Below are 25,912 nucleotides of genomic sequence, written 5' to 3'. Positions count from 1 at the left end.
GGCCACAAACATCAGCCCTGAGAGGCATAAAGTTAACAGAACGTATGTATCATTACACGCATCATTTGGTTAGCCACCTTTTCAAAGAGAGGGAAATATTTTCACTGAAGCTCCTTGAATACTGAGCATTCATCCAGATGAATGTAGTCATCTAGAAAACATGGTTTGACGGGATAATACTTTTTAATCTCAAATACTCTTTGTCAAGTGGGAACAGAATGTTCCTCAGCATCCACAAAAACTGAGGCTGAGGGCTTGTGTAAGGAGACAGAGCTGACACCACAGGCACTTTCATCCTTGACTGTACGATGGAGAGCAGAGGTCAAGAATGAAACAATTACAAATCAACCAGAAGGCCATCTTTTAAAAATCATCATGGGCAATGTTCCCTCCCGCAGTAACTGCGCCTGGTCAAGTGAAATGATGCAGTCAGCAGCTGCCGGCATGGTTTGTCCTCTGATATTACACATAGAAAAGTGGATTTGGAATATTCTGTAGGAAACCCGTATAAAAATATTAATCTAAACTGAGTCTAAGAAGGATATTAGAAATGCTGCCCAATCGGGTGAGATATTGTAATTCCACAGGCCTCTAATGCAATTTCACATCTTCCAAGAACTTTTCTACCCAGATTCCAGACGCTCGGACTGAAGAGAAGCCCCAAGAGTGAGACAGATGTGGACATCCGAGTCTTACGTCAGTTTAAGAGGATGCCCTCACACTGTCCTCCACTGCAAAAAATGATACAGCAAACCGTGAGCGCTCAACTCTTCAACAAATTTTCAAAGTAAAATAAAATGATTTCACTTTTGACTTTTTTTCAATAATAATATCAAATGAAGTGATGCTGCTTTAACAGAAAACTGGTCTACCCACGTCAGCATTTCATCTGGTTGGTCTCATTTGTGGAGAACTAAAAACAAGAGAGGCTGCAGCAACATTCTGTCACATCTATTCGCACTCTCTCCCTCTTCTCTGTCTGTTTTCCTCTGAGGATGCACTGTCTTCTCTCAGCAGTGTCTCTGCCTCTAAGCGACTCGTCAGGAGGGACATGTTTTTTGTTTGTTTGTTGTTTTTGTGTGGTGCTTTTTTTGCAGCGCGCTGCATGTGGTGCTGATGCTGCGCGCTCCTGAGCCAGAAAAAGCCCCTCTGGAGTCCGAAGACCAATCAGAGCCCTTATCACACTTCAGCATCCCGTCTCTCCCCGGCTCACTTCTTCGCCGCTGTCCCTCGACTCTCACACTCTTCCTCCTGCCTGGCAGGAAGATGGTACCGTGCACAGAGCGTCCTGTACGCGGACCAAAGGCGTCACTGATCGACTCGCTGCGGGACTTTTAAACTCATCATGCCGTGTTACGTTAGGTTCCTGCTTTTACTTTTGTGTTTGATCCTGATCGGGGAGTGCAGGAAACACAAAAGTAGGAAAAAGCGGTGGTCCGCGCCGGCGGAGACACACAAGCCAGGCACGTAAGTACTGCAAACCTTTCTGTCTTTTATTTGCATTAAACTGAGATGGGGACTGCAGAAAACAGCATATTACACACATTCAGCAGGACATAAAGGACGATCACTTGCTTTTATCTGTTGGAAGCTTCCTCGAAGAACTCCCATGTAATCACAACTCTGCAGCAGACCAGTTAACACGCACACACCAGTCTGACACCAACCAGCAGCGCTTCAGCGGCAGCTTTGCGGATTTTCCCTGCACTTCATGTTCAAGAACACTCAGAATGGCAACATTTGCATGCAATCTGCGCATGTCTAAAAGCTGTTTCTATCGATTCCCACGCTAAACCATTCAGTGAGGTCGAGATAAGTAACGCCACCCTTCACACCACCCTAACCAGAAAGATCCGCTGTCCTTCAGCTGCCAGTGAAAACTTGTGCGTGTGTTTCCATCAGCAAAGAAAATCCATCCTCCCACATGCAGAGTGTTGGGTGTTATTTCAGGGGAACACAGCTTCCTGATTAGCATTGTTTTAAGGGTATCAGCAAGAGACCCCAAACAGAGAGACTGAAAAGTGGAGGGACCTGAAGAGGCATATTCCCTGTAAAAGCACAGTTTATCTGGTGTTTCTTTCTCTGACTGTCACACTCGAGTCCCTTTCAAACAGGGTCATTAGCAAAACTTGAATTTAATCTTTTTGCTTAACAAACTATACCAGTACTTTTATTTGGATGGTGGACAGACGTGTGAGATAAGCATTTGCATGTTCGCATGTATTTTTTGTACCGTAACCACAGTCTCTCCTTACCCTGACCAAGTGTCTGAGTAGTTTCACCCTGACCATAGTGTTATTTGCCAATAACCAAAGATTTGAAGATCATGAGCATTAGATGTAATCCAGGCTTTAAAATCATCCACTATCAACATTCTTGTCTGGCAAGAGAAACAGACTTAGCCACTATTGACAGTAATAAAAATAAGGAATAACAGCAGCCTCATTCTTTAAGAGCACACTCGAAGGGTACTTTAAAAACCTGCTCTCTGTCTGCTTGCTTGTTGACAGTCCACTGTCCAAGAAGGTTTCGGATGGGACCAAAACTCGGAAGGTGAAGACCAGCCACCTTCTGCGCATCGACGAGCACGACTTCACCATGAGACCCGCCTTTGCAGGTAAGCTTTTGGCTTTAAGCTTGTAGTCAGCGGTCATGTTGGTGACCATATGTGAATAATTGTCCGTTGTTCTTGTGTCTTTAAAGAAGTCTGTTTTCTGAGTCATGTCACACCCAACAGGATTAGATTAGGCTCACCCTTTGTTGAACCTGCGTGTGAAGTGAATGTTGATACCACGCTGACTGGGAAAGCAGCAGCAGCAGCTTTATTTTTCCCACCTGTCTTCTTTTCCACTCGACTGCCAATTCTAAGGAGGACAGAAATAGGCGAGATGTGGAGCTCGCAGCCCCAAGCTAAAGAAGAAAGAAAGAAACAGAGAAATCCACAGCCGGTTCTGTTACACTGTAAATAAGGTCTGACACAGAGGTGAGCAGAGGTCATCCTACAGCGCCTCATAGAAAAACCTGCAAAAATTTGCCGTCAAGTCATTATTTGCCACATCTGATTGATGTATCTTCCAGCACGGATCCTGATTAGTCACATGCTGGGCCAGAGCAAAAGTCATCTTGAGGGCATTGTGTGTGTCCTTGCTTTACACCTTGAATGTCAGGACAATGGCACTGCTGCTGGGAATTAGGGTGGCAATTAAAAATAAGAAGCTTATTTGCTGGACTAAACAGTCCCATTCTTTGGCATTTAGCATAAACGGGCTCTGTTTAAGCACAGGAGGAGGTGGCAAGCTAAATGAAACGTCCCACAGAGAATATCATGTTCCTGAGGGACTACAGTTACAGCCTCAGACTGGAGCACGGCTCCCACTGAGGATCACTTTTTGTTTTGCGTTTGTCAGCTTTTGTTTGCAGGCCTCTTCTGCAGCAGCAGAAGAAGAAGAACGCGATCGTCTTATTCAAACATCATCAAAAGCTGACTTGTGTAAGCACCCCGCTGCTGCCTGTGAAACTGCCGTGCGTTCATTTGGCTGAGGAAAAAGTGTGCGAGCAGCAGCAGCTGCTGTGGTTCCTCCTGGCTTCAAAAGGAGCGACTGCAGTGTTACTAATGAAAGCCTCTTACACAGCAGCTTCCGTTCGCTGGGGGAACGATATCGAGAACAATGCTGTTGCTTGCCAATGGGGATGTCAATGTAGGGATGGGGAAAATTCCTAAATCACAATCAGACAAATCCTGACTGTGGAGCAGTTTATTGTCCAAATGGACACAATAAACTGCTTTGTTGCAATTCCCTTTCCCAAAGAACAAAGGAATGGAAAAATGTGAACTGGTTGGTCAAGATTCTTCTTCTTCTTCAACAGTATGCCTCAGAGAACACAGGGGATGAGGTTTGTATTATCAGCTGGTGGAGCTGTGAATGTTGATGAGCGTTCAGTTATCCTAATTAGAGCACCTGCACTGCTCCCACTGGGCGGTCCCCCACTGTGACCTGACAATTCAAGCAAATACAGGAAGCTGAAGGGAAGAAGACGTTTGTTTGGATGGAACATTTGTCATCACATCGAGTTGTGATTTCCTGGGTACATCTATTTATGGAGCTCCTCCTTGCTGCCTGCCTCAGGTTTAACATGTGATGGGGTGGATGGACCTGTCATGCATTAGTCACATTTGCATTAAAGAGACAGCATGTTTTCTCCTCATTTCACCCCCAGGATTCTGAGGAACCCTCCACCTAATGCATCCTTTCACTTGATTTCTTTCTAGCCCGTCTAATCTAGCCAGGGTGAACCAATAGTGGATTTACAGTTGCTAATCCATGAAAAGCGGAGCAGTCCATCATAGGTGGAATGGATAGGGTGTTTTTCTCCCCCTCTAGTCTTGACACATCTGTTGAAATTATACAAGGACAATTCAATCTGTGAAAGTACGGCTGAGTAACTGCACAAATGAGACAAAAGTGCAGCCGTAATCAGAAATAGCTGACTGTCTGTAAAAGCTTTCGCTGACTAATATACAAGATGAATTTAAGTTTCGTGATCAGCTGTGCTGTGTGTGACGAGGATGGTGGACAGGTTTATGTATTCAGCTACTCGTGAAGGTAGGTTTTGAAAGTTTTGGAAGGAGAAATAACTAGTTTCCACTCATGAGTGAAAAGTTTAATTAATAAGCAATAAAGCATAAAATGGAATTCAGTACACTCAAGGATTTGGGTGCTACGAACTTACTTTGAAGTTTCTCTTCAATCATCTGTTTGTGTGCTGCTGCTGAAGAGGTGTAGTTTATTTGTTATTTTATTTATTAGTTAATTTAGTGTCATTTATTATTTAAAGCAGAAAGGGACCACAGCTTGCATGTCATTGTACAACCCTCTGTTGTAGAATGATAAATAAATAAACCTTGAACCTTATAATTCAGGGAAGTCAGATAACTGTAAAATTCAATTAATATTGTTTTCCTTGCTGTTCTTCTTGCCGTGGCCACAGCAAGCCGCAATAGAAATAAGAAAGCTGAACATTTATCGACACTGATGGCAGCAACAACCATGTACATTCAAGCCTAGGCACAGCTCCCATCAAGTTTAATTGAAAACAATGGAAGCAGCCACACCGAACGCTCTCTGTCTTAAAGAATGATGACTTTAGCAGAATCTTCATCAGAAGCTCCACGCCTAGTTTAGCATTCCATTTTCCTGTAACTGGACATGAGCCAGAAGTAGGCTGGGCTGGGTCCAAGCTGGGTTAGCTGAAGTCCTATTCCTGGACTGGCTGGACTGGCTGGACTGGCTGGATGATGCTGTGGCCAGTGGTCGTCCCAAAGTCCATTGCGCCCAATCCAATCCCTGTGCGTCCTTTTTCATTGCCAATAACAATGAGTTTTTTTCTGTCATACGTAACACATTCTTCAGCAATAAAGGCAAATAATAGCAAAATAAACAAAAATGTAGCAACGTTTGAATCACCATGGTAACATTTTACCAACTTGCCCAGTAGTTTTGAGCATCCCTTCGTTTCTGGTTGTCGTTTTTGTTCTGACACATTGATAAAAAGGCAGGCTGCTATGTCACCTGCTTCCTACCTTTATGCTAAGTTAGGTTAGCCTTGTCCTAACACCAGCTCTGTACTTAACACACAGACATAAAGACTCAGCCTCCTCATATCACTCAGAAGAAAAACCTATGAGGAGCATTTCACAAGACTGAACTGTTCATTTAAGGGTTGCAGCAGTTTTTTTTTCCTCTCAAAAATTCTATAGAAATCATCTGCACTGCTAAACAGTTTAAATATTACTTTTCAGTCCCCACAGACAAAATTCCATTCACCTCCATTGTGATTGAGTGGAGGCAGAATTATCAAGACAATCATTTCTAAATATCTCTCTGGACAAATATTGTGAAAGCAAAATTAGACAGTATCTGCATGGCCAGATAATACTAGGGGTGATGCTGCAGTATTAACAGTTGCAGCAGCGGTCCTGTCACTCCAGATCTCAGGGTGCCCGGAAAGCCTCAGTGGTTTGTGGTGGTTTGTTATTATTGTTAATTATTCCATCTAATTACTACTAATTAGGGGCAACTCAGTTTTGCATCAGGTATCCCTAATAGTTTAAGTCAGCCCTGCTTAAGGGAACTTTTTTTTTTTTACACTTTAATATGGACATCTGCCAGTACACATTGAAATAACCCCCCCCCCCCCCCCCAACACTGACATCCTGTATTTCTTACAGTAATGGTTATTATGTAGCCTACGAGTGTAACTTTTTTATGACAGACATTATTAAATTTCATCCCCAGGGAGATCTGAAAATCCAATTAAACAGTAAGAATTAGCCTGATAAAAAATTCAGCGGCTGGATAAAAACTCCACATGTAGCTAATAAAATGTCTGCTTTCCTGTCACGTGAATGCAGAGTTTATGGCTTGTTTTGTTTTCACTTGATGACACATGTTAATTCCATATTAAAGACAAATTAAAGCCACTGAGGTTTAGTGGAGATCTCAGGAACAACAGGCTGTTTTGATCTTAACTCTGACTCACAGAGTTCGCTCCTCTGTGATGTTGGCACTCAGTGCTGTGGTGGTGACGTCTGTGGGACTGTAGGGTCAGGGGGAAACCACTGGCTGGCGCTCTCATGCTTCATGCCCCATTTGAAAGCAGCCCACATGGAAGTGCCACTGAGGGCTACAAGGGCCGACAGGAATTATGAAGTGGAGCATCGCTATGACGCATTCATGGGTCTCATCTGATAATCGGTGACGTGGAATAATTTGCTGATGCTGTCAGCTCAAAATAGCAAAAGGAAATCTTCTGGCAAAACCACACGCAGGACATTTCATCTGTGCCTGATTGTCCCGCCTGAACACACACAAACCTCACTTTTTCAGCCTCAATCTGGAGCCAACATTTTCAACACTGAAGCACAGAAAACAGGCTGTCATACCCTGTAATTCTAAAAACATAAACAGCCATATCCCTCCTCTGGACAAAGGTTTTTCTACTGCTGGGTTCTGGCTGTGGCCTCCTGGGACCCAAGCTGCGGAGAAATGAGACAGACTGAAACCACAGATCCATCTCACCCTGAAAGCACTGCTGGTCCAGGCTTTTTTCTCAGCAGGTGTCTGGTGTCCCATCCACTCAGGCGACACGTCAGCAGGAGGTCAGCCATTGCTGAGTCTGGCACGTGATGTGTGGCATATGGTGTGAGTAAAAGCAGGGAGGACACTCTGCTGACAGCTGGAACTGGGCATGAGTTAATATCCCCCCTTCCAGGTAGCAGCTTTGCTGTGCCAGTAGTTATGTAAGGCTGGCACCCTTACTGCTCCTCAGATTAACAATACTACAGCAGTCAATGTGACTTTAGTACACAAATGAGTTATGAGGATACTGTTTCATATCACTGGAAATTCCAAACTGATGTATTTGCTGAGCTGATGGTCCTCTCAATCAGTCAGCGAAGTAAATATGAAATATTCAGCAAACACGAGAATGTTGTGTTCTGTTGATTGTAAAGTCTCATATGAAATGATTGGAGTTATTCGTCATAGCTGAGCAGGATACCCCATCTTGTTATTTTAGGATTGTGTGTGCTTAGATGAGCTGATGACAGGGACACAGATCTGAACTGTGACTGCATCAGAACTGACGTCATATTTCTATTAAAAAGCGCCTTGCATATCAAATTTTCAAGAACGTAAAAACCGTTTTGTTCATCCATCTGATATCTCAGCAACTCACTTCAAATTTGTTCATTTGGACTCAAGGGTGAACTGATTAGATTTTGGTGTCAAAGCTCATTGTGACCTCACAAAATATGCTTTTGGGCATTAATTAGGAATTCATATGCTAATTTTGACAACATTTCACACAAATGTCTCAGAGGACAAAATGATGAAGTGATGACATTTTAAATCCAAAAGGTCAAAGATCAACTTCATTATGACATCATAATGTTGTGCAAAAACAGTCTTCTGGCCATTATTCAGGGACAGAAGGAGAGATTGTGACCATATTTCACATTTGGTCAGATACTGAATTGGTGACTCTAATCTTTTGTGTCCACCTTGAAACCGTGGTGATTGTATAGATCTGCCTGGTGGAAGATGTGTGTGAAGCATCCATTTTTACAATTTGTAGCTACATTTTCTATGACGACCACATCTATCTAACACCACATCTAATGTTCTGTCAGGCAATAGGCTTGATAAACCCAGTTATATCTCTTTTGATTTTAGATCTTCCTGGTTGTAATGTGTGAAATTATTGAAATTAAAATGTTTATCCAGGTTCTACATTAGTATGACATGCGTAGAACGTATAGTCGTGTGCTTTGGGATTGTCTCCTCAAGTCTGGGTTCTAATTCTGCAGTATAATGTAACTTCCAAAACAAACTGAGACAGTCAATAGACATGAAACAGTCGTTTCTCTGTGAAAAATATGAATGCAGCTCTAATCTGTTTGATATTTATGTGCAGGTCCAGCTGTCCCTGTTGGAGTGGATGTTCAGGTGGAGAGCTTGGACAGCATATCAGAGGTAGACATGGTAGGTGGCTTGAAGTTGTTAAATGCCATACAGTACACAGAGTAAAGTTGTTGGAAAGTCATGTAGTCTCTATAATCTGACTTCAAAAAGAACTGAAATCTGCTGAAAATAGCTAATTAGAATAGATTCAGTTTGGGTGTAAAAATGGAGGATTACTGGGATAATTCTGTCTCTCTAACTCAATATTCAGCCAGGATTGAATGCAAAGACCAATGCAAACGGAAATTAATGATGTTATGGGAGAAGTAGATACATAATGGCATTATTAGTGCTACTATTCCAGGGGATCATGTTACTGGTGGCAGATGTAACCAGTAAATCTGTGACTGATTCAGTTTGCAGTCGTGGAAGTTGCTGACTTTAACAAATTAACTCAGACTACTTCAACACATGCGGAAGAGAGTCTCTTCAGACAAAGCAGCTAATGACGCAGAAACATTCTTCATTAACAGAATGAGAATGAGCACATGAGCACCACTGTGACTAAGACTGTGATAATACTTGTCTTCTGAATCCAGCTTTTTTGATTGGACACACCAGATCAGAGCCCAAAGGTGATGAATGAATGTATCCTTTTAGTTACAGTCATTTCAGTTAGATAATCAGAATCAGATTATGAAAGCTCAGTGGTAGGAATTGTTTATTTTGCTCAAAGTCAGACTGAATGCACGTTGAGTAATGTAATTAAATCGACCTTCTGTTCTGGAACCATAAATTGGATCCAAAACAGTTGTCCTGATGTTGTGTAAGCTCCTGTTTGCAAGGACAACCAAGGATTACATTTAATTTGGATCCCAGAGTTGTGTATGTAATTGTTTTGGAACCAGTGGGGGAAAAAAAATAATGATTCCAGACGATGGCTTCTCTTAATGACATTATGTCATATCACAAAGCTGCAGGTTGCTAAACAGTTACACGGCAAATGATCTTTTGCTGTTTCATTTAAAAGTTGGCTGGTTTAGCAAACATAAGATTTGCTGTAGGATATCTATGATTTTATTCTACATTTTCAACATATCTCGTGAAAAAAACAAAACCATCAATGTTCGTCCATGTCTCAGTGCTCTCTGACTTCCCTACCCTGTCTGTGGAACTCAGCCTAAAGCCCATTGGTTCGTATTGAAGACATAAATCTTTAAAAATATCTCTCAAAGGCTCAGCAGTTTTTTTTTGAAAAATGAATTTCCTGAAACAGCTGGTCACTGTAGGTTTAAAAACACGTTGCTCAAACAGGGGGAAGTAGTGCATTTCTTGGCAGGAGCATCATATCAGGGAAATAGTCAAACTAATCTCTCCAGATTATATTGACAAGAAAATGATCATTGTTTGCTCAGCAAATAGGTTTGACAGACTAGGTTTTGTGTTTGAAACAATAATGGAGCCTCTCTGCAAGGCCTTTGCAGCAAGGTAAGTTTAACTAACTCAACTAAAATGTTAATTAAAGCAATCATTAGCACATACCCGGATCTGTCATATGTCATATCTGTCAGAAGTGAGTGAGGGGAGAAAAAAAAATGTATGCATTTTTTATGTTAGGCTCCATAAAACTATGACACAAAGCATAAACTATTCTCTTGAATCTCAATAATTATCCAATCAGAATAAAAGAAAAGTTCTTTCCACAAAAATGAAATCTCATGATTGATTGTTTTATTGGTGACATGGCAGGCAAATAGTGACTGGTGAGCAAGCGGCAGTTATGCATATAGAGTGGCTAATGCTGAAGGTGGGTGGACAGAGAGAGCAGGTGACTTACATTGCACAGATTCAAGATCAGCTTTTCCTAAATAGAGTCAAGGTTAAAAAGAGTGCAATAATTTCATCTGAACCAGTATCAGCTAACTTGTATCAGTGGGAAGTGTGTGGGTTTTTGTAACAGCTCCCAACTGCATTCTGATGGACGATGTCGATATAACAAGATTCAGTGCCCAGGTCTCCCTGAGGGTACTAATCCAGCCCTGCATTAGTCATGGTTTACACTGAATGAAGATCTTCAACACTAACTTTGAGGTAGTTGTTGTATCATATAATTTTGAGAGGCTCATTTAAGCCAAGAATGTATAGATTGATTTTTCTGTCCATTGTCTAATGTTCAATGCATAATAAAGACCTAACCATGAAGGAAATAATGTTCCATAATATTATCTGTCCAACCAAATAATACATATCATACAGTAATTGTACATTGTATTGAGAAAGGAGAGCTGAAACGTGCTGAGACTCAAACATGTACAGTACCACAGGTTGGTTTGACTAACACTATTTTGGTATAAACAGTTCACTGGGGATAACTCTCATGTCACTACAGATGGTTTAGGTTGTTGATTCAGTTATTTGTACATGTGAAATATGGATGTAATAAAAGGGAAACACTGGGCTCAGAATGTTCTGCTACAACTACAAGAGACTGTTTGAAATAACACAGGCAGTGTGTGTGGGAGTGAGTCAAAGTCAAAATGCTCTTTGGCACAGATGAATAAGACATGTCAGGCTTTGGATGCACACACAATGCTTGTTAGCAGGATACATTTGCTCATGGGATTTGATCACAAGACAAAAAATCTAGGATACAATCAACTCTATAATTTAAGACACCCTGTGTTTAACTAAAACATGATACAACAACAGCATGAGTAGAGAAGAGTCAAAAAGTCTCAGTTAAATCATTTACACAGTAATATGTGTTTTCATTTTGCAAACATTAGTCATCATGCTGATAGCAGACCAAAGCATATTGCCGTTATTGCTAATGAATTCAGCTCTTTGTTTTGTAGCAATTATTGACTGATAATGAAAGCTACAATGTAGCATAACAAGAGCCATAGAGTCATAAAGTCAGTGAGCTGACTCGTTATATTTAGTTACACAGCAGTATCCATCTAAAGTTTGCTTGTTAGTAGTTACAATCAGACACCAGAGTGTATTTTTCTACTTGATATTTTGTGGCAATTATGACGTTCTGGTAAATGCTAAAATGTAGCACAATGGTAACATGAGTAGAAATAAGTCATAAAGACACATCTGTGATTGACATGGGCGTCAGAGATAAGGAGCTGTCTCAGAAGTTCCAGCTCATCTCAACTTGATGGTAGCACAGACTCACAGACCTATGGTACATGTGGTGCTGAGCATTATGATAAAATGAAATGCCCTGCTTTTAAGGATACAAAGTATCAGTCAAAAGTTTGGACACACCTTCTTGTTCAATGGTTTTTATTTTTTTGTTTTCTAAATTGTTGATTAATACTGAAGACATCCAAACTATGAAGGAACACATATGGAATGATGTAGTAATTAAAAACGTGTTAAACAAACCAGAATATGTTTTATATTTTAGCTTATTCAATGTAGCCACCATTTGCTTTGATGAGGGTTAGGGTAGGGTTAGCCCTTACATAGCCTGAGTGAAAAGATCGTCCTGACCCTTCCTGAAGCCTATAGTTTGGAAATTAACCACTTTCATCACTCCAAGGAAGGAAAAGAAGTATATATGAATGACCCCCTAGTTCATGGAAAAACTTGGAAGATTTATGATAAACCTCTGGAGCAGGAACTGGAAGTGCGACAGCTGGCCTCAAATTGAAAAGAGCCAAATGTATGTTTAAACAATGGAAGAGTCACTTTGTGGGGCACATCTCTGATGAGAGTGGCTTAAGACCTGACGCAGAGAAAGTGGGTAGGACAGAAAATTTCTCACAACCTCAAAACCTAAGGTAGCTCAAGCAGTTTCTTTGAGTGATCAACTACGAGGCCAAACTCATCCCAGAGGTGAAGGTGGAATGACTGTGGGGACCTACACAGCAGACCACCTTCCAGAGACTGGAGTCTGCCTTAGCATTTGCACCTGTTTTCTCCTTCTATGACGCTATCAGGCCCACTGTGGTGTCATTTGACACCACCAGTTACAGACTTGGAGGGGTCCTGCTGCAGCAGCATGGTGAGGACTGGAAACCTGAGGCCTACTGCTTCAGGAGTCTCAGGGACGCAGGGCCCCCCCTCTCCAGGGGCCTGGTGCAAAGTTTTGGGGATGAGATGTCCAGTAACAAAGAGGCTACACATATAGACTCAGTCCTGAGCCATGTCCTAGCTACACCACAGTAGATTCAAAAGATCAGAGACCACATAGCCAGAGACCCCCAGCTCCAGGTAGTGAAGAAGTTCTTCCAGTCAGTCTGGCCAGCTTATGAAAGGAAAATACCTGAGGCAGTCAGGGACTTCTTCAAGAAAAGACAAGAAGGACTGCTGCATTTTTCGTGTGTTGTGAATGGGCAGAACAGTTAAATTAAAATGTCACTGAGTGTTCAGAATTTAGTGTTCCTCTCACTTCTGAAACATTCTGAAGCGGTGTGGTATGAAGGAGTATGAACAAAAACACGTAGCAGCCAGAACACAATGCAGCTGTGCCTGGTGGAATCTCGAGGTGGGTGTAAATCCCCAAATGAGTTTCATTGCCAATACATTCAACTTTTCATTTCTAAAATGTAATGTGTTGTTTCGTCTTTCAAGTTATTTGAGTTTTGCTTTCATGACCATTAAAATAAATGAATCAAAGTTTTAAATAGCTAACATGCTGGCATTTATGTACATTCAAGGATACAGATTTTAAATCACTACACATGAGAACATCTCTCATTAAACTTAAAAAACATTACAGTTATCAGAAACTGAGAAATTCAGATATGCCCCTGAAGTCATCTTACGCAACATCATAGGTACTTTCATGGTGGATGCCAAGAGTACAGTGTGCTGCTGGAGCCATTATTTCAAACTGATCAGGTCTTATGTAATACCACGAGGAGAAAGGGATAGAGGATCACCTTCTGTGGTAGGGGGATATAGTGCAGACAGAGGTCCACTCTTCCCTGCATAGCAACAGGAGGACAGAGGCGGGAAGACAAGGGTAATCTAGGACAAATGGAAGCTGCGGACTGCACTTAGTTAACATATGTTCAGCACTTCTCTTGACCATGTATGTTTAGTCATAAACAATTCATATAATCCAGCAGACACAGGCCACAGCAGTGTAATCCCAGAGGAATTCAATAAACCAGAGGCAGCAAGCAAGCAGAGTCCTCATAGTGAGACTTAATCCAGAGGCTGTTTCTGTTTCTGTCACCCATCCCCCTCTCCCTTAGGACTTCACTATGACCCTGTATTTGAGGCACTACTGGAAGGATGAGAGGCTGGCCTTCCCAAGCTCAACCAACAAGAGCATGACCTTCGATGGGCGCCTGGTGAAGAAAATCTGGGTGCCTGATGTGTTCTTCGTCCACTCTAAGAGGTCATTCATCCATGACACCACCACTGACAACATCATGCTGCGGGTCTTTCCGGACGGTCATGTCCTATACAGCCTGAGGTGAGGGCAGGAAGCTCCCCCATGCACAGATATCTGCTCTCACTGGGTTTTCCCACACCATCCAAGCGAGACTTGGTAGGCTTTGGTGCAACATGCTAAGAGCTGACACACTCTGCTTTTAATTCCCCAGGGTTACAGTTACTGCTGCATGCAACATGGATTTCAGTCGTTTCCCTTTGGACTCGCAGACATGTACACTGGAGCTGGAGAGCTGTAAGCATTCATATGCCCTGACCCTCTACTCTATTACTAACACAGTGGAAATATAATGGGCTACTAATTATTAAAGGCCCAGAGCATTAATACAATAAACTATTATTTATTACTATTTTATCATAATGTACTGCTATTTATCAATCAGGTTTGCAGAACAACAGTTGTTGTTAATTGCATTATTTTTTCATGTCAGTATTTTCACTTCATTACATTATCTTTGATTACATCTCTTCTTCAGAAGCAGTTTTAACTCACTAATTGTTTGCAGTAATATCAGTCTTGTAATTTTTTGGTCACTGTTAAGATATCAGCAATAAACTGAGAAGTTCTGTGCAAATATTTCACATTGAAAGCCCTCCAGCCCTATTAAGAGCATCATTCCTCCCATTTCTGGAAGGCTTTAATTTGAATTAAAAAATGCAAAGATGCTTGCACACTGTCCTTCAATTCATTCTTTCATTCAGAGTGGAGTGGTGAGTATGAATATATGTGTATATATAAGCATGCAAACATATACACACAGTAGATACCCATATACGACTACATCGACATATTTTTTGCAGTTCTTTAGTCACGACTCCTTTATTTGTTTGGCAGTCATTGGAGTCTTAGCAGTTGAATATTGGCTTTTATTTGAGAATTTGCTGAATTTTTGAAAGTGTTTTTCAGTCTTAACAGAGATCAAAGACAGATCCTCTACTGATATTGAAACTAATGTAACTAATATATACAAACATTCATGCGCTCTGTCCTTCAGATGCTTACACAGACGAAGACCTGATGCTGTATTGGAAAAGCGGTGATGAGTCTCTGAGCACCGATGACAGGATTTCTCTGTCTCAGTTCCTCATCCAGAAGTTTCACACTACCTCCAGACTGGCTTTCTACAGCAGCACAGGTAGACTGGCTGAACAAACACAGTAGAGTTTTACATTGATGTTTTCCTTAAGGCTGCATTACCCCAAAGCCCCAAATGCTTCAGGTTCACTGTGTGACAATTAGTATGGAGTAATTTGTTACATTGATCAATGTAAACTGAAATGCAATGGACCTTAATGTGACTCAAACATTTGAGCCTAATCCTGAGCTCTAGTATTATCCAGGGGTCCCATGTCAAATACATTGAAATGTCAGTTGACATTATGCTCACATGGTGCATATTTTTGAATAACTTACATTTAATCAAGAACACTTGGGGAATCAGTGGGGATCCCTAGTTCCCTTTTTTGCCCTGAGGCCTGCTGACAGGTCATCAGGCCCTGATATTACAGAGTCCGAAGTGATCACGTTGAACCTCAGTGAAACAAGCCAAAGAACCACAAAGCAAGACAGCAAGGAAAGTCCATTTATTTAGCAAAGTTTATACACAAGGGCATTTCAAAGCACTTCCCATAATGAAATTAGAAGGTTTAAAAAAGAGAGACTTACATTAATAGAAGGTATCTCATGATGGAAGAGCAGGGTAAATACTGATGAGTACATAAATGATTTTAACCCGGATTTAGTTTGGGCAAGTCTTCTCTGCTGATTTTTCTTGTTAAGTCTGGACTCAGTTTAAAGGTTAGCTGAGGCTTCATATTTTAAAGATAGTCACACAAATACTTTGATTCTGAACAAGCAGTGGCACTTTCTACTCCACTGAATGACACACTGGAAGCAGGCCTGTACTATTCAGGTCCAGCCTCTATTTTGAGATGTTTGTTCTATTATGTGGGACTTGTCTCTGACTCAAGTGGTTTTGACTCCCGCCTGAGAATTGATGCAGAGATCTGAGAATTAGTATGATGTCGTTACTTTTCTTCCTCTGTATAAGGTAAAGTCATTTTAACATTGCCAAGGATTTGAAATCCTTGCCACTGCCAATGTTTGACACTCCTCTCCATATTAAGACTGTCACTTACAGTCAAACCAATCCAAATGAATTAGTATTAATTTTAAAATAGAAATAGTAAACACAACCTTATGCTTAAACTCCCTTGCAGAATGAAATCTTTTCCTTTTGCCACTATGCCTCTGATGTCTGAGTGACAAACATTACTGCTAAAGCAGTTGCATTTACAAAGTCAGCAAACAGCCTTCATCCCAGTTTTTCCATCTATGGTATTGAATCCAAATACTTCCACACATTACTTGTCAGATGGTTTGATTATCCATTCAGCACAGCTCGCTAGTTTTCTCCATTTTGAGTTAGCCAAAGAACAATAGACCCTTTTCACTTCAGATATTTTGACATTTCCCAATAGGAAAGCCCAGGTGTAAACTTGGACACTTGAATAGAACAGAGACATCATTAATTTGATTAGTACCGCCTGTGCTTTGCCTACAGTGACAAGTCAAAATGCCTGCTGTGAAATAGAGCTATAGCTTAGTTCACTACTCTAGCAACAGGTCAGGGTAACTGGTGCTCATTACTCAATTGTGAATTTGAACAGGTTATTACAGGTTATATATCTATTTTTTCCAATGTTTTAATTAAAGTTAAAATTTCAAATCAAAACAGCTCAGGGCCCCGTCTCAATATAATGGAGTTAAATGACTTTTTCACTGAGGGATTTTGAAGCCTATACAGGAACAATGTCCTGGTTACTCACCGCGATCAGCAGACCACACTGACAACAGTAATCAAAGATAGAAAACAGTGCCATTAAAGGTGGGAAACAGTAAATGCTGTTCTCTCAGAAAATAATTGTTTGGCTTTGCCCTCTGGGGTTACTCAACCAATGAGATGAGACGGAAAGCTGTTTCTCTGAGAAATGTTTCTGTCACATTGGAGCTTGAACACACCACTGGTCTGTTTTAATATATTTCATATAATTCCCTCACATTGTTATTGTGCCATTTTCTACCTTAGTATGCTCTGCTGTCATTTTTTTAATTATCTCTTTTATATTCAGCTGTTGTTTTGTTTGTCCATGGGTTTTGGTTTGGTTATATTCCTCTCAAGATTTCAAGCATTTCTATGTCATTAGCTGTTAATTTCACCTGGTTCTGTGTTTATCATGCCATTTTAGCACACCAGTCCTTTGTTTTATCTCTGACACATAAAATAGTTTGCAGACACAACGCTATATTTTACTTCTTCTCTGTTTCCAGGCTGGTACAATCGTCTGTACATCAACTTCACTCTGCGGCGTCACATCTTCTTTTTCCTGCTGCAGACCTACTTCCCTGCCACTCTGATGGTCATGCTGTCCTGGGTGTCCTTCTGGATCGACCGCAGGGCCGTCCCTGCCAGAGTCTCATTGGGTAAAAAGATACGGAACACAATCACCATCCTGCCTGTTGACCTCAGAGCATAATGCTAGCATATGAAAACTCCAAAGGGAATCAGATTGTTAAAGGAAAGCACTACATTTTGGTAAATTTGCTTTTTGTTCCAGTATCAGTTTCTTTTCTGCACTCAATACAGAGCTGGCGGGGCGTGGTTAGCCTAGCTTAGTATAAAGGCTCTTGGCTCTGTCTAAAAATTATTAGTATCAACCAACTCTAAAGCTCACTAATTAATACAATGAATCTTGCTTATTTAATACATACACTAACCCAAAGTAAAACCACAATTTGTGGTGTCGGGGCCAACTCAGAGGTTAGCAATTTTTTGTGACTTTCTTTCAAAGCCCAGTGACAAATCGAATGACTTTTAGACAAGACTTTATCTCTTCTCTTTTGAAGAGAGTCACCAGTATTTCTCAGTGAATAACTTGAGTATTTAAGTTTATTTTCTCTTTAACACTCTTTTATACACAGAGTTTACAGCATCGTATTGTATGTGGATCCTCTGCATTCATGACACTTCACTTCCACAGTCTATACAAGAGGCTTCATGAACAGGTTTTAAAGTTAGAAGTAGACTTAGATTCACAGTGATCAGATGAGAGTAGCTTGCAACATAATAATAGGTAATGACAAAGCTAATGAGAGTTAATTTAATCCAGTCTAATCTAGCAACATCTAACAGGATACAGTTGCCATGCATTGAAAATAGTTGGCAACACTGTACAGGCTGGAGCTGTTTCCTGATGAACAACCGGCAGGTGTGGTGACTATGTGCAGCATCCTGCAGTCTTGTTGCCACAGTGAGGTTGCTAGGTTTGATACATCAGACCTGTACCGAAACCTACACTAAAAAATAACCTAACCCCAACAGTGTATGGAGAGGCAAAAATGGTTACTCTGCATGAACTACTTCACAGAAATGAGGAATATTACTTTTTGTCCAAAACATAAGCTAATATGGAGTTTTGCTGCACTACCAATATCATCAACCTTATTTTGTTGTAAATTTCTGAAGCAAAAGTGGTGGACTTGAAAAATGCAGCTAAAGATATGGTGAGTAAATTCAGGGGCAACTCAACTGGAACACAGTCTGAGCCTCATCTACTATCACTGTGCTCTGCACCTACAAGTGAATGAAAATGTTCACACATCTTCTTTATTGATGTCTTTCTGGGAAACGCTCACTAAAGCCAAAAAACATTTAAGTTCCCCCAGTTTCTAGTTTTTGTCCTATAAGTTCCAGAGCAATCTCTGTACTGGACAGACAGAGATAGAATGAATAGAGATAGAAGGAATCTTATTCATGTGTCCCAAAATCCTTCTCGACTGTCACGCTAATATTAAGGGTGGATATTCTCTGTGCTTCAGGTATAACCACAGTGCTCACCATGTCCACCATCATCACTGGAGTCAACGCCTCCATGCCCAGGGTCTCCTACATCAAAGCTGTGGATATTTACCTCTGGGTCAGCTTCGTCTTTGTCTTCCTGTCTGTGCTTGAATATGCTGCTGTCAACTACCTGACAACAGTGAGGGATGGGAAAGACCGCAAGCTGAGAGAAAAAGTCAGGGAACAGGTACAGACACCTTTTCAGAAATCACATTAATCTCATAATGGGGCTTTCCACTTTTCATTCAATCCTGATTTTTTTCCTCCCTTTTTCCAGTCCCAGACGCTCCCCTGCACCTGTGGCATGTCCCACGCCAGGACCATGATGCTGGATGGTACATACAGCGAGGCAGATGCCAACAGCCTGGCAGGGTACACAAGGGCCTCCATGGCGGCTGAGGATACATCAGAAAAACAGGAGAGAATGGTGGTGCATCTCTCCCTGGACGAGCCTACAGGGACCAAGAAAAAGGGCATCCGTGGCTTCCGGATCATCCACAACACCCACGCTATCGACACCTACTCTCGCATGATCTTCCCTGGGGCCTACATCCTGTTTAACCTGATCTATTGGTGTGTGTACTGCTGAGCGAGCGCATTTGAGCCTAAACTGTAGCAATGAAGAAAAAGCCACATGACTTTTGATCTTAGAAGAGATATAAAGTTGTTTCCACTCTGCATATTCAGGTGGGACAATGAGTTTGGCAAGATAGAGGTCAGAGGCTTCTGGCTGTGAATATCTCCAATTCTGGCTCCCAAGCAACCGTCGGACTGGACTCAGCTTCTCCTCCTTTACATAATCATATCACAAGTTCATACTGCAACAACATTTTTCGGGCTGGTTGCACAAGTTTTGCTTTTAGACTAGTCTAAATGATGTACAAAAATAAAAAAAACAAGACAGAGGTGATTGCCTACCATATTTTATTATGTTTTAAAGCTCTTTTAAAGCCAACAACTTGTTTGTTGGCATCTTATTTCAATCATTTTTGTGTTAACTTTAATATTGACTCTAGTATTAACATTTTATGTCCCTCCCTTACCATTTACACATTTTTCTCTGGCACACTTGGAACTGAATTCTGAAGATGAATTACCATGTAACGTATTTCACAACATGAAGAAATATTCTGATTTAAGTGTAGGTATTTTTGGAAATTGACTTTCAAACCCTTTTGTCTCCTTAAGCTGCTAAACGCTCCACTATGTTCATCAGCTAATTGCTAACTGTGTCTCTGCCATTTGCATCTTGGCAGGTCGAAATAGAATATATTGATTGGCAGAGCTTCCACATTGTCAAGAAAGCTATGTACAACTAAGAACTTACGCTGCATGCCTATCTGAAGTTGGACAGTTCGATCTGTGTCACATCTTACAAATCTTTGTGCAACCAGCCCCTGCCTAGACTCCCCTAAATAACACTTTCTTCTCTGAAGTTCTCTGTTTTCATGATCCAACTGTCAAAATAATAAGAACATATAATTTGGCTGCTATTGGCTCTATAACCTCTGCAACTGAGTCACAACTGAATGTGTCCAGAGCAGATGGCTAATGAGGCAGTAAGTGAGCTAAATACCAGTCTTTCTTCCCTTAACAGCACTCTGGCTGCAATGACAACATTTCAATTAAAGTGACAGTAAATCCTGCTGCCCTGTATTACTCATAGACTACGATTGACATTAACTAGACTGAAGTAACTTGTAAAGCCAGGACAAAACAGGATCTTGCTACTTTATGGGTTTTAAAGCACCATACACCACAGTTGTGGCAGTCTTTGCTTATTTATGTATGGGCTTGTTCATTCACTGAGTTTTTTTTTTTTTATTTAATATTTATTCATTATTTTTAGTGCAGCAATAGATCCATGTGCCATTATACCTTAAGTTGGCAAAGATACACAAAACAGGGCTTGTACAGAACTGCTTGATGCATGCTGCAGATGTGCAATACTGTATCTTTACGGTTGTATATTTTTCAGAAAGGACTGAAAACCATGGAAAGCTTTATCAGTGATGTAACCGACTTGAACCGCCTTAAGTGAACATTTTTTATACATCAACATAGTTTAAAGGCTGTTTTTTTTTTCTTTTTAAATTTGTTTGTTTGAGTATCATGAGTGACTGCATAGTTACAGGACATTGGGGTTTTCTAAGCAGTTTTCCATCCAGTATAGCATTTAATCATGTGAGTAAATAGTAAGCTAGAAACTCTACCTATGTTGGCCACAATGTGATTACACATTACAGCTGATGCATTTTCATTCCATAATTCTGGTTAACAAGTCAGTATTTCAAAAGCAGATTCTACCCTCAGAAATGTTCCATATCCAAGAAACAGGTGTACATTTTGGGAGATAAGATTATTAACTTTCTTGCTAAGAGTTAGATGAGAAAATTGATATCAATTTCATGTCTGTGTACATTTGGTACAGGACAGGACCCAGGAGGCAGTTAGCTTAGCTTAGCATAGCATAGCATAAAGACTGGAAGCAGGGGGAAACAGCTAGCCTAGTTCTGTACAAAGTTCAAAAACATGCCAACAGCACCTGCGAAGCTGAATATATAACATGTTTTATCTTGATTAATCAGTACTTGCTGTTTAAACAGAAGCATGAAGAAACTTGGAGAGAGACTGTAGCCTGTCCATTTCTTTTCATTTCTCTAATTCAGCTCGACATTGTGTACACGAAATGTTTCTCTTTGGGAGGGGGTTTATTTTAATTAGTTTTACCCTAACCAATCAGGAGGGATTACATATCCATCCTGCCAATGTCATTTGGACTTACAACAACCCGGAAAGCTGTGTTGATCTTATCCGCTCGTCATCATTTTCAGTCGCTATTTTCATGAATATAGCGCAGTCGCTGGCTAGCTATGTAGGAAGATAAGGTCCATATCCGCATTGGAAGCACCAGTCAGTGCACACACCACCAGAACTATTTGACCCGGCAAACAAATATGAGGAGATTTAGGGATCTGGAACCAAGCAAGGCTCGCCGTATTCCCCTGATTCCAGTCTTTATGCCAAGCTAGCCTAACCACCTCTTGGCTCTAGCTACAAACTTACTGCACAGATATGATGTGATATCAGAGTAGTATTGATTGATACTCAATGAAAAGGTGCAGTTTGGTAAAAGGCCAAACTCTTCTCAGTCACCAATAATGCTCTTTAGCTTCATGGCAGCATTCATTTGCCAAAACAAAATGTGATTTTTCTTAATTTCTTTAATGGTGAGTATTTTGAAACAAAATTGTCACTACATTAAGTCGGATGGTTTCTTAGTACAAAAAACAAAACAAGAAAGACAAGCACACTCGTAGATCCGTCAGCTTCCAAACCAACATCACTTCTACCTTCATCTTCAGAAATGTTCAGAATGTAATGCTTTCAGAGCAATTTCATAAATAAAGTATGTCTTTCACACATTTAAATGGGTGCTTATTTATAGCTTTGAAGATTCTGCAGAATTTGAGGTTTTGAGGCCACAATACTGTCAAGCTCCTCCACTTTGTTTTCTAAAGACAGCAATGGCAAAGAAACAGCTTTACTGAAAACAGTCATAACTTCCAAGAATAATGTATCAGACAGAATCTTCCTTGGTGACGCACATCCGTCTTTAATCCAGATTTTAGAGAGCACTCCGGGCACATCTAATCCCCAAATAAACAAATCATGTCAGATTTGACTATGCTACCACTACTTAAAAACACAGCGCTGCAGTAAGGCAACCGATCCCACACTCTTATCTGAGTTATTTATTAATGCAGCTGTTGCTTTAAGGTAATATACTGACTCATGCTCTAATATGTCTGGCCATGGTTTATACTCAGTGGCAGATCCTTGAGGACTTATTGTCCTACAAGGACATCTGCGCCGTGGCTTGTAATATTGTTGTGTCTGGGATAAATTAATAAACATTTACACAAATTTCTTTGAAATGCCACAAAAAAGAGGATATGATATGATATAAATAGTTTTACAAATCCCTGTGTGTGCAAAGCCCATGGCTATGGGTAGTTTTGAACTGATTTGAACTGAACATGACCCATATCTAGGTTTTTTTTTCTGTTGCTTTTTTCTATCTTTGCTCAGTAGACAAAAGGTCTGGGATACAGAGGCAATAATAATTATTCAATGTCCTGATCTAAACCCTCATTAACAGGGGAACTCAGGTGGAATGTTAATTTGTGTCAGTGAGAGATGATGACTGTTGATGGCTTCCTGTCTTACATCATTGTTGCTTTGGGATCTAATTATATGGCAAGTGCTATTCATCTACCAAAAATATTTACATGGCTCTATCTATCACTGAGCACACATGAGATGATGCTGTTTTTAGCAAAAATAATGTAGTGCATAGGATGAGCTGAGCACACCAGATCAGCACCATGTCAGCTTGCCAATAGAGAGAAGTCTCTGGAAAACCAGTCCTTTCATCGCCTACACTGCTAGTATAAAAAAAAGAAAAAGAAAAATACACACACACAGGATATCCAACATCTTAGATTACTTGCACATCTCATCTCTTCAATTAACGGTTCACTGTAAAATCAGGCCACGTTTCCTAGTAATTATGGCATGGATGTCAGGCACCAGTTACCAGTCAGACACTGGTAATTATGGTAACATTTTCTCAAAAATTTTTGACAATTTTAGAAACACTAATTAACAGGTTCAGAAAAGGTCTCAGTACAAAACTGCTTTGAGTGAATACTTCAGCATTTTCATAAACACACATTTGCTTTCTTCTGAGGAATAGCAGATTGATATCAGTCTCATGTCTCTGTGTTAAAGCTGTATTAACTGATTTGTTGGCCACTTCGGCACAGCAGGAGGAGCTGTAAACACAACATCTGACATACTATGACCTCATGAAAATGATATGTTGAGTTTCCTAAATAGACATCCAGCAGACTTTGAGCAACATTAGGTCACCTGATGAAGGGAAGCTCAATATTCACTCTCCTTTTCACTTAGGTTTTTGTCGCCACCAACTCCTGAGCAGAACACCCGTCTCTTTAGCTGTTTTTTTTTCCTTTGCTGAAGACAGAAGATAAAAAGTTTTGTACGACTGACGAGTCATTAATAATTTCTTTTTCAGTTCATAAGTACAAACAACACTTTTCACATTCCACACAAAAATGTTGATTAGTGCAGCTTGACATACAATAATAATAATAATAATAATAATAATAATAATAATAATAATACTTTTCAAAACAAAATTGCAAGATGCTTTACATGTTTCAAATTTCAGGACTGAGGCAAGTAAAATCAGACACTTCAATTAACAATCAACAATAAAAAGGAGATAAAATTCCCAACAATGAAGAAGAGAACAACTATGATAATAATAATACAGATAAGACATGTTGGTAGTTAAACAGAGTGGTTGTAGCATTAATAAAAAAAAACTTTTTTAAAAAAGATGTCACTGATTGTTCAAGCCTCATCCTCACGCAGGGAGATCCAGAGCTGAGGGGCTCTGACTGTAAAAGCTCAGTTTACCTTTAGTTTTGGGCCACGACATAGGAACAGCCTGTAGAGCCCTGCCTGAAGATCTGAGGCTGTGCTCTGGCTCACAGGGGAGCAACATTTCAACAATATAACTGGGAACAAAACCATGAAGTACTTTAAAATCAGTTTTAAAACTTACTGGTAACCACTGAAGAGAGGCTAAAACAGGGCTGAGATGATCTTGTCTTCTGGTATTTGTTAAAAGCTGAGCAGCTGCATTCTGTGCCAGCTGAAGGTGCTTAACTGTGCTTAACCCTGAATACAGTGAGTTACAATAATTTCATTGAGCGGGGAAAAAGGCACAAATGACCTTCTTGAGATCAGGCCGAGAGAGGAGAGACCTCACAACCACTTTTCTGGCTTCATTTTTGGCATTTATAGACAAAACAATGATTTCAGAAAATTTTGGGAAATCCAGCACTTTCTGACAGATAATAGCTATATCGGTCAGATGATAATAGACAGGATAATAACTGATGAAAACTGACTTCTCGAAGGGTTTTTAATTGGACATAAACTTGTGTGTATAGCAATGATCATTTATGCATGATATGACCCAGTGGCAACATGCATGCATACAGTAGAATAACAGAGGACCAAGGATGGAGCCTTGGGGAACACCAGTAGTCAGAGGGGCCACAGAGGAAAAGATAGCACCAACCACTACTGAACAAGTTTGTCTGGACAAGTAAGATCTGAACCAGCCAAGGGTAGCATCCCTGATGCCAACGCACTTTTCAAGACGAGCGAATAAAATAAAACAATCAACTGTGTCAAATGTTGAGCTGAGATTAAGAAAGATTTATATCGAACAATCTCTAGGATCAGCTGTAGAGTGAAAGACTACTTGTATCTTTGCTGACGGCAGTTTCGGTGCTATGACATGCACAGAAACTGAAAGTTGTCAAAGATTAGAATTATTCCTAAAATAAATCAGCTGAGAGAAAGCAACCTCTAAATTTTTGTGGTAAAAATGTTTAAAATCCAGAGGGTCAGTGGTGAGATTTCAAAGAAATGGGTGCACTGCATGCTGAAAGCAGGAAGGAACACCCTCAGAAATCTGGCGGCCATCACATCTAAGGGGCTTAACGAAGGCTTTAACTCAGTTTTAAAGTGCACAATGAAAGAGCTTCAAAGACAGAGTGTTATTCTGGCTATAAGAGGGCTTCTATGTGTCTGTCTCTCCCCTGTCCGTCAAGTCTGAGTCTGTCACTACATTTACACATAGCCGGCTATTTTCATAAACAGACATTTCACCCTCTCCGTTTTCAAAAATAACAGTGTGCACATGTGTCCATTTTCAGAAAACTTTTCGTTTACACTAACCCGTGTATGTATGCCGTCGATGCTGGCGGTGACGCGGACTGGCTCTTCGTGTTCAGAGGAGAATTTGCGTTTGCGTGTAAACAAAGGGCACAAACGAAGAGAAATGTCTCCATTTTTCAAAATACCCGTGTACATGTAAACGGGGCTTGAGTTACTGCAGGGCATGGCCAACAGGTTGGGCCCAGCCTCCTCTCCTCCTGAGCACAGGTGGGCTCAATCAACCAATCAAGACTCAACTGCCCAATACAGTGTTTAGCAACAGGGTTTCAACCAGCATTTGTCGTATCA

At 40.6% G+C, this 25,912-nt stretch overlaps 1 protein-coding gene across 1 annotated transcript; it reads left to right on the top strand.

Annotated features, from left to right (window-relative positions):
* Window positions 1–905: 905 nt before the first annotated feature.
* LOC143336459 (gamma-aminobutyric acid receptor subunit rho-2-like) lies at window positions 906–22,206 on the top strand. Its single transcript, XM_076756659.1, has 9 exons — window positions 906–1,467; window positions 2,511–2,617; window positions 8,476–8,543; window positions 13,679–13,902; window positions 14,033–14,115; window positions 14,876–15,016; window positions 17,212–17,364; window positions 18,760–18,968; window positions 19,059–22,206. Exons 1-9 carry the CDS (start codon window positions 1,346–1,348, stop codon window positions 19,368–19,370), a joined length of 1,419 nt encoding a protein of 472 aa, XP_076612774.1. The 5' UTR covers window positions 906–1,345; the 3' UTR covers window positions 19,371–22,206.
* Window positions 22,207–25,912: the final 3,706 nt, after the last annotated feature.

This window comes from Chaetodon auriga, chromosome 18 (genome assembly GCF_051107435.1).
Source record: "Chaetodon auriga isolate fChaAug3 chromosome 18, fChaAug3.hap1, whole genome shotgun sequence".
NCBI lineage: Eukaryota > Metazoa > Chordata > Actinopteri > Chaetodontiformes > Chaetodontidae > Chaetodon > Chaetodon auriga.
This window is presented reverse-complemented; position numbering and strand designations above follow the sequence as displayed.

What these genes read in the sequence shown, in the direction of transcription:
- LOC143336459 (XM_076756659.1), top strand. Translation starts at nt 1,346, where the DNA reads ATGCCGTGTTACGTTAGGTTCCTGCTTTTACTTTTGTGTTTGATCCTG. An exon ending in GCATATCAGAGGTAGACATG is followed by an intron (nt 8,544 to 13,678) that starts GTAGGTGGCTTG and finishes CCTCTCCCTTAG; the next exon opens with GACTTCACTATGACCCTGTA. An exon ending in TACACTGGAGCTGGAGAGCT is followed by an intron (nt 14,116 to 14,875) that starts GTAAGCATTCAT and finishes TCTGTCCTTCAG; the next exon opens with ATGCTTACACAGACGAAGAC.